The sequence below is a fragment of the Papaver somniferum genome, chromosome 3, assembly GCF_003573695.1.
Source record: "Papaver somniferum cultivar HN1 chromosome 3, ASM357369v1, whole genome shotgun sequence".
Lineage (NCBI taxonomy): Eukaryota > Viridiplantae > Streptophyta > Magnoliopsida > Ranunculales > Papaveraceae > Papaver > Papaver somniferum.
Window position 1 is genome coordinate 227,643,883 of NC_039360.1, and position 13,525 is coordinate 227,657,407.

Genomic DNA, 13,525 nt, shown 5'->3' on the forward strand with positions numbered 1-13,525 from the left:
AAAAAAAAAAACTCTTCTTTTATTTTATTTAAATAATATTACTCCAGATTATATTTTTTCCCAAGTACAATCGTTGTTTGCCGTTTGTGTTTGATTTGCTTTAGTTTTATATCATCCATCAACGAACACGTCCTAGACTCTTAAGTAGTTTGGCGGTATTTGCATTTACATTACACATAAAAACGTTATGTTGTATCTCATTAAAAATATTACAGTATCATGTTACTCTTATTTTGTTATATCTGGGGTTATCTCATAAAAGCTTTTCACATTTGTTAGCCCTTATCGGATACAGTGTTTCAGCTTTTTGAAGCTTGGAGTAGCAATTTATTGAAAGGACGAAGTAAACAGGTACAGGGCTTTTTTCATTATGTTTTTTTTTTGAACATCTGGAAGGAACGAAATAATAAGATGTTTAGGGGAAGATCAAAATCAGTATATCAGATTATTATCCATATCAAGCAAACTCTTATTCTTTGGAGTTGTCAGTCAAACACTTTAAGTTTATAGACAATTCTCAAATCTTGAATAACTGGGAATTATTTCTGCATATGTAGGTTAGTCTGTGATGTCTGGTTGACTGAATTTGTATCTGGTTGGTTTTTCTTTTCTTAATAACGTTTTCTTTTTTCGAAAAAAAAGTGATCCTAGAACATTATAACTTCTGACAATGTCAAATTTGTAGTTAAGGGTACTTTAGTCAATTGTCTCTGAAATTAAAGACAAAAAGCTGGGCAAAATATTATGTTTAGGTATTAGAAAAGTATCCTAAGCATTTATGGATATTTAAACCGTATCAATTATTATTCGTTGTGTACACCGGAAAATAAAATTTCGAGAGTTATTGGACCAGTTATGTATTTATTTATTTTTTAACAACTAGGTGAAATTTGAATCGTAAAATAAATTTGAGATCACAGTGATAAATTTATATTTTAGGACCATGGTACATATTTTGGGTCGCAAAAGAGACCAAGAAACCTATTTTGGGTAAATAATTTCTGGATGGTCTATTTGGTTATCCATCTAGATTCTAAACCGGGAAATTAGGCTCAGGCCCAACCCATGGATAACCCATAATATGAGGCCCCTAGATAAAAGAGTTTTATTAGTAGGGCCTGAATTAAAAAATAAATTTAATAAAAGCGAAAAGACTAAATTAGCCTCAAGTATATAAGAGGCGTCACCTACCTTTCTCTCGTTCAGACGCCATTATTTCATTTCTAAGGAGAGAGAAAACAAATCTCACTCACCTGAAACAAAAAGAAATCTAGAAAAAAACCCAAAAAATCAAGAAATCTTCCTGAAATCTGTTCCAAAACAAAGATCGAGATCAAAAACTATTCATCATTTGCTAACCCCTAAATCAGAGAAACAGATCGAAAAAGTTTCAGATTCAAAAACCAAAAAAAATCAAAAGAAACAGTTTCAGATTCAGTTTCAGATTCAAAACCTAAATCGCCGTTGTTACTGATTCCTGTTGATGAAATACTCCGACGATTAATCACTAGGTAAGTTTTGATTTGAAGCTGTTAGTTTTGATTCCTGTTGTTACTGATTCGTGGGTCGAAAATTTCTAAACTAGGGTTTGTAATGAGATTACAACAAACATAACTCATTCTGACTGATAATTTTACAGATCGGAGAAGGAGAACAATCGTTTGTGCATAAAATCCATGAAATAACTGATTAAATAGAAACAAAGGTAAGTCATGGATGTGATATAACTGATTGATTTAGTGGATTTCATTTCTGAGATGTTACTGTTTGAAAACCCTAGAAACTCTAAGTTGAATTGCAATCAACTAACTTGATTTTATTACTACATCAACTGCAGATTCAGAATCAAATTTCTTTTGGAATAAAAATGGTGAAAGGAAAAATGAATCCCCCTAGAAAAGATGATACAATTACAGGTACTAAGTTGTGAAAACTATTGTTGTCATGGTCTCATGTTTATTTCTCATATAATGCTTGTGAATATGTAATTACACAGACAAGGACATGTGTAACTATAAGTTATACACTCAAAATGTAACCACTGACTGTGTTGTGGTTTGTATATTGATTGTGTAACTTATAGTTACACATACTAAGTGAGCCTGTCACCACTGACTTGCCTAGGGATGTGTAACTAGTAGTTGCACATAAAAAATTGGTTGTGTTTAGGATGTGTAACTTATAGTTACACATAGAAAATTGGTTGTGTAAATTAAATTTACTCATTAATATGCATGTGTAAGTTAAAGTTACACCTTGTAGAATGTCTAGGATTGAGTGTGTAACTTGTAGTTAAAATCTACTAACTGAAGAAATTTAAAAGTTTCTAATATAAGTGATGCTTTTGAATGTATAACTACGCAAACAAGGGCCTGTGTAACTTTAAGTTACACATTCAAAATCTCACCACTATGTTGTGGTTTGTATATTGAGTGTGTAACTTGTAGTTACACATACAAATGAGCCTTGCAGAAGTGGTTGTGTAACTTGTAGTTACACATCTTAACTGTGAGTTACACATTCAAGATGTTACCAATGACTTGCAAAGTGGCTGTGTAACTATAAGATACACATTGAAAATCTAATCACTGACTTGCCAATTGACTGTGTAACTACAAGTTACACATGCATAATAACATAACTGATTTGGCAATTGCCTAGATAACTAAAAGTTACACATGCAAAAATATAACCTATGACTGTATTGTGTTTGTAAATTATAGTTGGACATAAAAAAATGACCCCTTTAAACCTTCATATGCATGTAAGTTAAGGTTACACAACACAGAATAGAATGATTCAGTTTGTGTATTTGGCAAATACACATAGTTTGTAACATGATTTTCATTTTGTAGTTAAAAACGAGTGTATTTGATAAGTACACAACATACTGACTCATGCTATTTTTGTGTGTGATGTGTACAGGAAACCTAAGGCAGTCGTTGAATGCAGTAAAGGATTTAGTAAAGGTGATAAAGCCTATAGGACTGACTGATAGGGCTCATAGATATCTTAGGAGAGCTGCTTACGGAGAACTCGTAATGATGTATTACGATGACTATGATACAACTGTACCAACTACAACAAGACAGATAACTACCAACAAACACGGCGTCTTGAAGCTCTTGAACTGCTTTGACATGGATTGTGAGATACCATGTTCATTCAAGTTTGTTGATGATAAGATTATAGAGTCTACACCGGAAAAGCTGGCTGGTATATTTTGCATGCAGAGGATTGGAAGCAGAAAGGGTCAGAAGCTGTTAAAGTACTATTGTCCTAGTGATTTGACTGACAATGTTTTATACAACAAATACTTCACCGATATCAAATCTACAAAGCATCAGACGACGGTGACTAAGACAAACATTTTAGAGAAGATAAAACAACTTATGGCAAAAAGGAGAAAAAGTGGGAAAAGAAAGAAAGTTGATGAAAAGAATCTAGTTTGCCTGATAGGTCTTTATCTTTGCTGTGTATTGTTTTTTGGCGACAAAAATGCCAATGGAGTGAACGCGAAATATCTTAGTATCGTTGAAACTTATGATACGGTGCTCAAGGTGTCGTGGCCTGATTTAATACACGAGCACTTGTTTGAAGAGATTCATACTAATCTTAGTTGTTTGTCAAATGTGAAGGCTTGTGTGCAATACCTACTGGTAAAAAGCTTGTGTGTAATTTCTATTCCAGCAGTTTTAGTGTTACGTGATGGATATTTTTGTTCAAGCGACTAATTAAAATTTATATGTTGCAGTTATTGTTTGCTGAACACACGCCAGCAGGATTAATCCCGAAAGTTGAGAACCACGAGGAAGATATCCCGAGGGTTGGGAGATGGGATATATACCAGATTTCTGATTACATTTGGAAAACAGACATGACACAGTTTTCGGTAAGTGTTATATGTCAGTTGGTTTAGGTTTTGTAAATTTATGGTAATGTAATTTAGATAAAACTTTGATGTAATCAAAATTGTCATGTGTAGCTATAAGTTACACATTTAAATGTGCTTGTGTAATTTATAGTTACACATGCAAAAGATAACACAAGTGAATGCAACTATAGGTTATGTAACATATATATCCTGTTTGTATATATATCCTGTGCTTATGTAACTATAGGTTACACATTTTATATGTATATCCACTTTACATTAGATATATGTGTAACCTTTAGTTACACATATCCACTTTACATTAGATATATCTAATGTGCTTATGTAACTATAGGTTACACATATTAAATGTGCTTATGTAACTTTAAGTTACACATACAACCGAAAAATGTATATTTAGAATGTTCAACTGTTTTTTGCAATCTCTTTTTAACCTCTCCATCTGTTAATTGCAGCCAACTCCTAGCTTTGTGGCTGAGTTTTCACAGCTTGAGAAGCAGCTGGGTATATCAACCGAGGTACCCAGCAAGGACGACCTGCAAAGTTGGCTGAAAGCGCAAACTATTGAGAATAGCCATCTGAAAGAGCAACTGCAAGAAAAGCAAGCAATGCTTAAAGTAGTGTATGCAATTGCAAGAGAAGGGATATCAGAAGGGGACCTTTCAGGAACAGCGGAATTCAAGGTTCACAAATTTAGTTGCCAAATTATGCAAGCAATGGGTATTGATCCTTACAAAGTGACCCAGGAAGAGTTTATGCAACATGAAGATGATGTACATGGAGGTACTGAGCATGGAGCTACTGAGCATGAAGAAGAAGAGTGTAACCTGAGTTTACATATACATCTTAATTTGATGCAGAAAGTGTAACCTGATTTTACATATACATTTATCATGTGTAAGCTAATGTTACACATCCATATATTTGAGTGCAAACTGAAGTTACACAAGTCATTGATCGGATTGCCCAATAAATCAAAATAAAGTTACACCAGCATTTATCATGTGTAAGCTAATGTTAAACATGCATTCACAGCAGTGTAACTTCCGGTTACACATCCATATATTTGAGTGTAAACAAAAGTTACAAAAAGCATTTGACCACTGATCAGACGTATACAATAAATCAAAAATAGAATAAAATGCATTTCAACTGTGAACTGACAAAATATAAAATCTGAATGAATCATCCTTACACATAATCAACGTTGAAGAAAAATAAAAACGTTTGGTCCATGAAAACCAACATGAAGAAAACTAAAAAAACAAATAATCAAAGATAAATAACAATCAAATCATTAGTTGCAGAAATGAATTTTGTTAGGCTCAAGCTAGTGGGGTGTGAACTTCCGAGGATTCCTGCAACCTGCCTTGTTGTGACCTGTTTCCTTGCAGTTGCTGCAATGAACTTTCCTCTTCACCTTCTTCTCGTGTTTACTTATAATCCTTTTCCCTGGTGGTATACCTGGTTGCTTCTTCACGGTAGGTGGGTTGACGGTGTCGTCTGGATGATATTCAACAGGCCTGTTGTAGTTGGGAATCGGCTGGATGGCATGCATATAAGTCTTCCTAAAATAGTCGCTTGTAAAATACGGTGAAATGAAATCAATAGCCTCACGTTTAATCTTGCGTATGGCTGCAAGAGCATGAGCACAAGGAAAACCATTTACGCGCCACCTGGAAGAAAACAAAAAACAAATCAAAAATCAGTTAGTTGCACATACAAATCATAAAACACTCAAAATTAGCTAGCTACAGGTGCATGTACAGGATGTGTATCTTTAAGTTACACTTGCAAAATAAATTTGTAACTATTATTAACACATGCATATATCTAATGTAAAGTGGATATACACATTCTTAAAAAAAAGAACATACAAAGAGAAGAAAAAAGCATAAGAAACCAAACCTTTGACAGGTGCAAGTCTCGTGTTCGAGGTCCACCATGTGAGACCTTTCACTAATAACTTCAAACACGGTAGGACTAGCAACCAATACTTCCCAAGCCAAACCTTCATCTTGAAGAGCCACAAGCTTTTCTTCATACTCAGGGGTTAATGGAGTCATCATATTAGCACCAATTTCACGACGCTCCGCCATCAAACACATTATTTTCCTCCTAATCTGAAAAGGAGAAAAAAACTCATCAATGCATAAAGTGACAAAACATGAAATAAAAAGACAACAAAACAACAAAACACACACACACACTCAATTAACCTGATCAAGAAGAGCAGATGCAGGCATCTTCTTGTGAACCAGAACCCAGCTATTGACTGATTCTGCTAGAGTACTAGATGTTCTTCCATACCGACAACCTTTGAAATAGGCATTCGCATATGCTTCAGGTGGGATTGTCTCGATGTAATCAGCCACCCAATCGCAGTTCAAATCTCTAATCTTCTTTATGGCTTTCGCATGGTTTTCAGGTGAGAGTGCGTATGTCGCCTCTCGGAAATGGTCCATCACAAGTGAGTACCTAGGATCTGTTGCAGTGATGGCTATATTCTTCGTCAAATGATAGTAGCAGAAGCTGTGGAACCCATATGGATAAACAAGTGGAACACCTTGCAAGAGTCCTTCATGGCGATCCGAAAGGAAGGTGATTGGCCTCCCATCACCAACAACTTCTTTCAAATTCCTTAAAAACCACTCCCAGTTGTCGATCGTCTCAGAATCGACTAGTGCAAAAGCAAGGGGGAAAAATCCTACAAAAAAAATTGTGCAGAATCGAAAGAATAATAAGTTTCACACATGCTAAAACAAATATGTAACTTAAGGTTACACATGCTAAAACAAATATGTCACTTAAGGTTACAGATGTTGTTTTCTTAGTTACACACTGAGTAAATTAATGTGTAACTGAGAGTTACACATGTGTAACTGTTAGTTATTTGTCAACTGAAGTTGTTCATAAAAAACAAAAACACATAGAAAAAACATACCTTTACCACCATTGATCCCAGTAGCTGCCATCAAGCAACCTTTGAATGTACCAGTAAGGAAAGTAGTATCCAAGTATACCATTGGACGACAAAACCGGTACCCTTTGATGCATGCAGCAAATGCGATGAAAATCCGCTGGAACTGTTTATTTTCACGTTCAAACTTTATCACACTACCAAGGTTGGTTTCCCTTATAGCATCAATATACCATACCAAGTGCGAGTAGGACTTGACATCGTCGCCATAAATCGTATCATAAACCTTTTCCCTAGCATTATATGCCTGGTAGTACTCCATGTTGATCCCATAGTTGGTCTGGAAATCAGCAGCAATTTGCTTGGGCTTCTTGTGAGGATTTTTGCGAACTTCTTCCTCAATCAAACTAGACGAGAAGCTGGTGGAGTAAGTTTGGTTCAAGTTGCGTCCACCAGCACCACAAATGTGCTCAGGGTTATAAGACCTGACCTGAAGAGATTCATACAAAATATAAACAATTCAACCAAAACACAATATGGTTCCAAAAACGTCATGTGTAAACCAAAGTTACACATACTGTAACAAAACATAACATATGCTAAGCATTAGATGACAGAACACGGAAAACCTACCTGAAACATTTCGTTCCTTTCATCGATAGAAGCTGCATGGAATTTCCAGCCGCATTTTTCATCTGCACACTTAGCCGTGAACCTAGAACGCTCATTGTGAGTTACAATCATTTGGAAACCAGTGCGAAGACGATACTTGGTAAAAGCAACCCTGACTTGCTTAACTCCTTCAACAAACACATGGCCAATATCACCAAGAACCTTGGGCCAACCATCCGATAACAAAGGTTTCGCTGGCTTACTTTTATCTTCCAAATACATTGCAACAGTAAGATTGTTTGTGGACGAAGACGTACTACTAGACCCATTAGAAATAGAAGAATCTGCCCTAGAGCTAGAGGAAGAGGCCACACGAGGAACATTTTGCAAGAAAATATCAACACTGGTCTTCTGTTTACTATTTGTGATAGATATAAGAGCTTACAAAGAAAAATCACAGTCAAGCGGAAAATCTTTCCCACTTTCTCGAAAGAAGAAAGTAATACCAAGTGGAGTAAACTGCTTCCATTCCTTGCAAACTTGTTCCTTAAACTCATCAAGTTTGATATCAGTATTAACACGCAGGGTAATGAAATCAGAAAAGTAGCGAACAACAGCAATGCAACTAACAGCAGCGCAACTAACAACAGCCATGACAACCTGAAAATATCAAATACACAATAAGAATATCAAAATTTGAAAACGAACGCAATTCACTCGGGGGCGTTGCCCCCTCGTGAGAAGTATATTCTATGCGGCAAACTAAATATAAGTAAAAGATACAGATGATACAATTGTTTACAAATAAAACATGTTACAGGACATATATATGTAACTTCAACTTACACATTCTTAAAATACAACAGGATATATATGTGTAAACTAAAATTACACATGTTGTAACTAAAAAAACATCTGCATCTTCCTCACACATGCTTAAAAATACAAAGAGGATATATATGTGTAAAATAAATTTACACATGCTGCAACTAAAAAACATCTGCATCTTCTTTAAGCATGCTTAAAATACAACATGATATATATGTGTAACCTCAAGTTACACATACTGTAACAAAAAAAACAGCATGTATACAAATCAATTTGAAGTTGTTTTTTTGAAACAAAATTGTTTCTTCATACTTCTCTCAGTATCAACAAAAAGTAAAACAACAAATTAACAGATCGCACATGAAAGAACAACAAAATAATTCAAAAAAAAATTTGAAAACAGATCTGAAATCAAAAACAACATAAAATTCTTACCTAGATTTGTTGTTTTATTTCTTCTGAAACAATGTTTATTTTGTTCCTCTTCTCAGTATCAAACAAACATGTGTAAGCATCAACAAAAACATGTGTAAGTATCAAAAGTGACAAAAATAGATCGAAACATTAAAATCAAAATCAATTGAATTTGAAAACTAAATCGAAATCACAATTCGTACCTATTTTGATTTATGTATTCCCAACTGTCTTCTTCCTCTTCTCAGACTCAACAAATTCGAAACAGAACAAAAATCGTAATCAGTAGAAGATCGAGATTCAAAAAATCGATGAGAAAACTAGTGAATCAAGCAACAGAAAAGCTAAAATCGAACAAACCTATTTGTTGTTCATCAATGCAGCTTCACTATCTCGTCAGATCTGAAAAACAGACGAATACACCTCAACGAATTGAGAGAAAATTCGTTTTCTTCTTCTTCTCGTTTATGTTGTTCTTCTTCTCGTTTTCTTACTATCAAATTAACGAAAATCAGTATGAAACTATCAAAATTCACGAATTCGTCTGAAGAAAAATCTCAAATTCTGTTTCTGAACGAGAGCGGAGAGAAGAAAGAGCTGAATCTGATTTGGTTTTCAGTTTCTGGTAGGTATAAAACGTCTATAAATAGGGAAGGTTAATTTCGGTATTTTTACTTTTATTAAAAATCCTGATGACGTCAGCAATCCGGGAAAATTGAAAACCAGGCCCCAATTTTTTTTTTCTGGGCCTAGAAATATCAAAAACGGAAAGTGTGGAGTTGAGGGTGTAAGATCCATTTTGTGGGGCTTGTATATGGTTGAACCCATATAATAGGGGGTTCTAGTATTTTTCACATTCTAAAATTATACCGACTGTTTCCAAACCAAAAATTTTAATCAAAAAAGCTTAACTGAAGCCCATTGATCCCAAAAAAGGATTTACCATTTTTTTCTTTGAGTATACGGTTTCTAAATGATTTTTTTGGCCGTCCATCTGGAAGACTATTTTTTTTTTGGAGCTTCTCAACAAAAATATACTGGCTCAACTCAGCACCACCCTTACTTTTCTTCCCCGTGTTGCATTTTAGCCTGATATTTGAAGTCGCATGTAATTAGTGTTTAATACCGTACCCGAGAACAGTTATCATGATTGTTTCCATTTCAACCAGGGGCGAAACTACAGCGAGGCTTCTCCTAGCTAAACCCGAGAACAGTTATCACATATATATAGGCGGTGAGAGAAAATTCTCTTAGATTAAGAAAAGTACATTGGATTCATAAATTTCTATGTTTTTTCATGTTTTACCCCTTCTCCTATTAATAACCCAACTTTCTATCTACCATTAATAAGGACAAAGTATGGAAATATTCATCTTGGAAATACCAATCCGCCCATCTAACGGGACAAGCAAAAATCAAAACTCCGCATATATATATGGGACGGTGGGAGTAGCTGATTTTATATTGGCCCATAAGTAGTATGTAAAATTCAGGCTTAAGCCAGAGGTAAAAAAAATGTTCAAGCCAGGGCGATACCAAAAGTCTAGTTGCGCCATTGATTTCAACCTACCTAAAAAGCCAGTCCAATCGTTATCTTCCATCACGGATGAACCTTTTCACGTCTGTTGAAGATTTTGAATATTGGTTAATCTGTTTTGATGGTTAGCGCTGTCCAAATTATGTTTTCTACACTAGAGGAGCAGTAGGAATGGGGCGCAGTCATAATTGCCCAAATATTAATTTGAAAGGATCTTTGGTTTTTATGGTATATAGTATTTTAATTTGAGATTTTATTACGGAAAATGGATTATTTATCTAAATATTTTTAAAACATGGTTCAAATGGACGAGTAAAAATTAGTATGGATGAAATGGACACTAAAAAAATAGCACGGATGAAACTGGATTCATAACAAGATGAAACTGGATGCATCCTGATGTAAAATTAAAAATAAGAAAAAGTATTTGAAAATGGGTAGGATGAAACTGTTTACATCATAGTTATTTTTACATTTTTGTCCATTTAAACAATATCAAAATCGAAATATCTTTTTCACCTAGAAATTGTTGATTTTGATCTTTTTTTTCTAACCAATTTTGTGATTTCAATTTGGGATTTTATTACAAATTGAATTTTTATGTCCAACTAATAGTCCTACTACATTAGCAAAGTACTCCAGACTCCCGTTCAAAAATCAAACTTGGCAACTTTGAATTGGAAGTGCTCAACCTAAAGTAGAATGAGAGATCTTCTCATTAATACGCCTGCAGATTTAGTCTCTGGCCGAGGAAGACGTGAGACGCCATTTGTACGTAAATAATTAGCTTACCATTTCAGTTCTCTAATTGATTTTTTTTCCTTATTTTTTGAACAACTAAAAATTATTTTTCTTAAGCAGAAGCAAGAATAATGGGTTGGTGATTAAGAAACAATCTTTTTGAAGTTTGGGTTTTTATTGCTTTCGTTTATAGTAATCTGGTATAGGAAAGTGCAGTATTGTTGTTACTTGTAAGGTTCCTTTCTGTTCATATTTTTCTTCTGTAAAATCGGGGAGAAAATGGTGAAGGATACTAGGTTAGATTGGAAGCCATGGTCCGTATTCAAGCAATCCCATTTTCTAGTGAGATTTTCTGTTTCAGTTCTTGTGATATGTCTCGGTTTTCACATCATTTACTCTACTATCACTAACGATGATATTTATTCAATTGGATTTCTATCATCTGCCATCACTAAAACTCCTTCTGTAGAGACGGCGGTGTCGCCGCCACCAGCTGCTCCTTCTGTACTGAAAACAGTAGACGATACGGTTTCACCAGCACTTGCTCCTTCAGAGGATTCCGCTAAGTTGCAGACAAGCAAAAATCAGAATCAGATTCCAATGAAAGGTTTGAGTTTCTAATGTTCATTTTAAGTTTCTAATGCAAACCGGATGTTTACATATTAATGGATGGATTTATGTAAGAAATTCGGGTTATAATTGCAGAAAAATGTGATCTTTCAATTGGGGAATGGATTCCGGATCCATCAGGACCTGTGTACAATACTGAGAGTTGTTCTAATATCCTTCCTGACGACCAGAATTGTATTAAAAATGGGCGACCAGATTCAGGGTTCTTATACTGGAGATGGAGACCACGAGACTGCGAATTACCAAGGTTTAATGCAGTGAAATTCCTTGATTCAATGCGAAATAAACATTGGGCTATCATTGGTGATTCTATTTCTCGAAACCATGCTCAGTCATTGCTCTGCATTCTATCCAAGGTATGTTCGGGCAGGCTTCCTTTCTGATTTAGGAAGTCACTGGCTGACTTCATATTGAAGTGTAACATGATTTGAGTTTTAGATAAAAATTGCATGGAAACCAATTTTGTTATGCATCTAATCAGGTAGAAGCAGCGGATGAAGCTTACCATGACGAGGGGTTCAGAATTCAACGCTGGCACTTTCCATCATATAACTTCTCCCTCACGGTGATCTGGTCTCCATTCTTAGTCAAGGCCTCTGAAGATGCGAACGTTTTCCGGTTAGACATCGACAAACTAGATAAGAAATGGGCTGATCAATATACAAGTTTCGATTATGTAATAATTTCTTGTGGAAGATGGTTTCTGAGAGATTCAACCTACTTTGAAAACAACACAATTCTAGGTTGTCATAACTGTCCAGGGAAGAACTTGACAGAATATGGGTTGGACAATGGTTATCGTAAAGCCCTTAGAACAGTGTTCGACTTTGTGCACACTTCTAATCACAGCGCCGTAGTTTTGTACAGGACCACGACACCAGTCCATTACGAGAATGGGTATGGAAACGCAGGAGGAACATATGATAGAACTGCGCCATGTAAAGAAGGAGAGATTCATTTGAACGATGAGGAAGTTATTTTCCGTAACGTTGAGTTGGAATCATTCAAGGATTCAGAAACCATTGGACACTCCAGTAAAAGAATAACTATGAAATTTTTGAACGTCTCTAAACTTTCGTTACTTAGGCCTGACGGACATCCTGGTCCATACTGGCATTTCCATCCGTTAGCAAAGGATAAAAATGCCACAGATCCAAATCCTGACTACTTGCACTGGTGTTTACCAGGACCTATTGATAATTGGAACGATTTGATCATGGAGATGGTGTTAAACGATTAATATATCTTGTAAGTGACAGAAATAAATGTTCAGTTATTTTCTCTGCCAATAATACCATTTAGCACTAAACTTATCAGCAGGGACAGGGGTGTCAACTGTGTGGTTGTGGTAGTGAATACCCAGAAGTCCAAAACCACAAACTATTTCAGAATACAGCTTCTCTTTTCGTACGGAGTTACAGACTGCACTCTTCTCATAACTAGCAAAAGTACGTGACAGTGTCTGTTATCGTTGTTCCACTATTCTTTAGACCAGGAAGCTTTATAAGCCATTTTTGTGATGCGCAAAACAACATATAGAATTCTATAAAGATTCATACTTTACGACCAGAAAATACATGTATATTCTGAGATTTTTGTTAGGCTTATATACGTAGCCATAACTCACAACAGTACTAGTCCTGGGGTACTCTGAACTCGAGAATCAAACATGGGTGTGCCTCCTGGTTGCAAAACAAAACCGTTTCTCTTTGGTAACTAGTGACTAGTAACACGTGGTCTATATATACGTAAAACCAAAGAATGGACAAGGTCATGAAAAAGCTTATTCCCACTGGAGAGAAGAAATAATCGAAGCAGAAAAGCAAAAGAGATGCTTCAACAAGGAACCCATCTGGGATATGCAAGAGAAGATATGGTGATGAGCAATGTAGTGATCAGAGTATGCACGTGCAGTCGAGTCAATGACAATGAATCCAAGGAACCATTT

The 13,525-nt window shown here is 35.4% G+C and overlaps 2 protein-coding genes and 1 long non-coding RNA gene across 3 annotated transcripts; all 3 read left to right on the forward strand.

Moving 5' to 3' along the window:
- Positions 1-1,477: 1,477 nt before the first annotated feature.
- Positions 1,478-3,145, forward strand: LOC113362206. The gene is made up of 4 exons (XR_003365618.1): positions 1,478-1,511; positions 1,640-1,705; positions 1,838-1,916; positions 2,926-3,145. It is a non-coding gene; the product is annotated as an uncharacterized LOC113362206 (long non-coding RNA).
- An 82-nt stretch (positions 3,146-3,227) lies between these two features.
- LOC113360776 lies at positions 3,228-4,764 on the forward strand. The gene is made up of 5 exons (XM_026604240.1): positions 3,228-3,353; positions 3,441-3,659; positions 3,755-3,892; positions 4,351-4,578; positions 4,756-4,764. Exons 1-5 carry the CDS (start codon positions 3,228-3,230, stop codon positions 4,762-4,764), a joined length of 720 nt encoding a protein of 239 aa, XP_026460025.1.
- Positions 4,765-11,226: 6,462 nt separating this feature from the next.
- Positions 11,227-12,817, forward strand: LOC113360777 (protein trichome birefringence-like 25). The gene is made up of 3 exons (XM_026604241.1): positions 11,227-11,554; positions 11,653-11,933; positions 12,059-12,817. The coding sequence occupies exons 1-3, from the start codon at positions 11,227-11,229 to the stop codon at positions 12,815-12,817; spliced, it is 1,368 nt and encodes a 455-aa protein (XP_026460026.1).
- Positions 12,818-13,525: the final 708 nt, after the last annotated feature.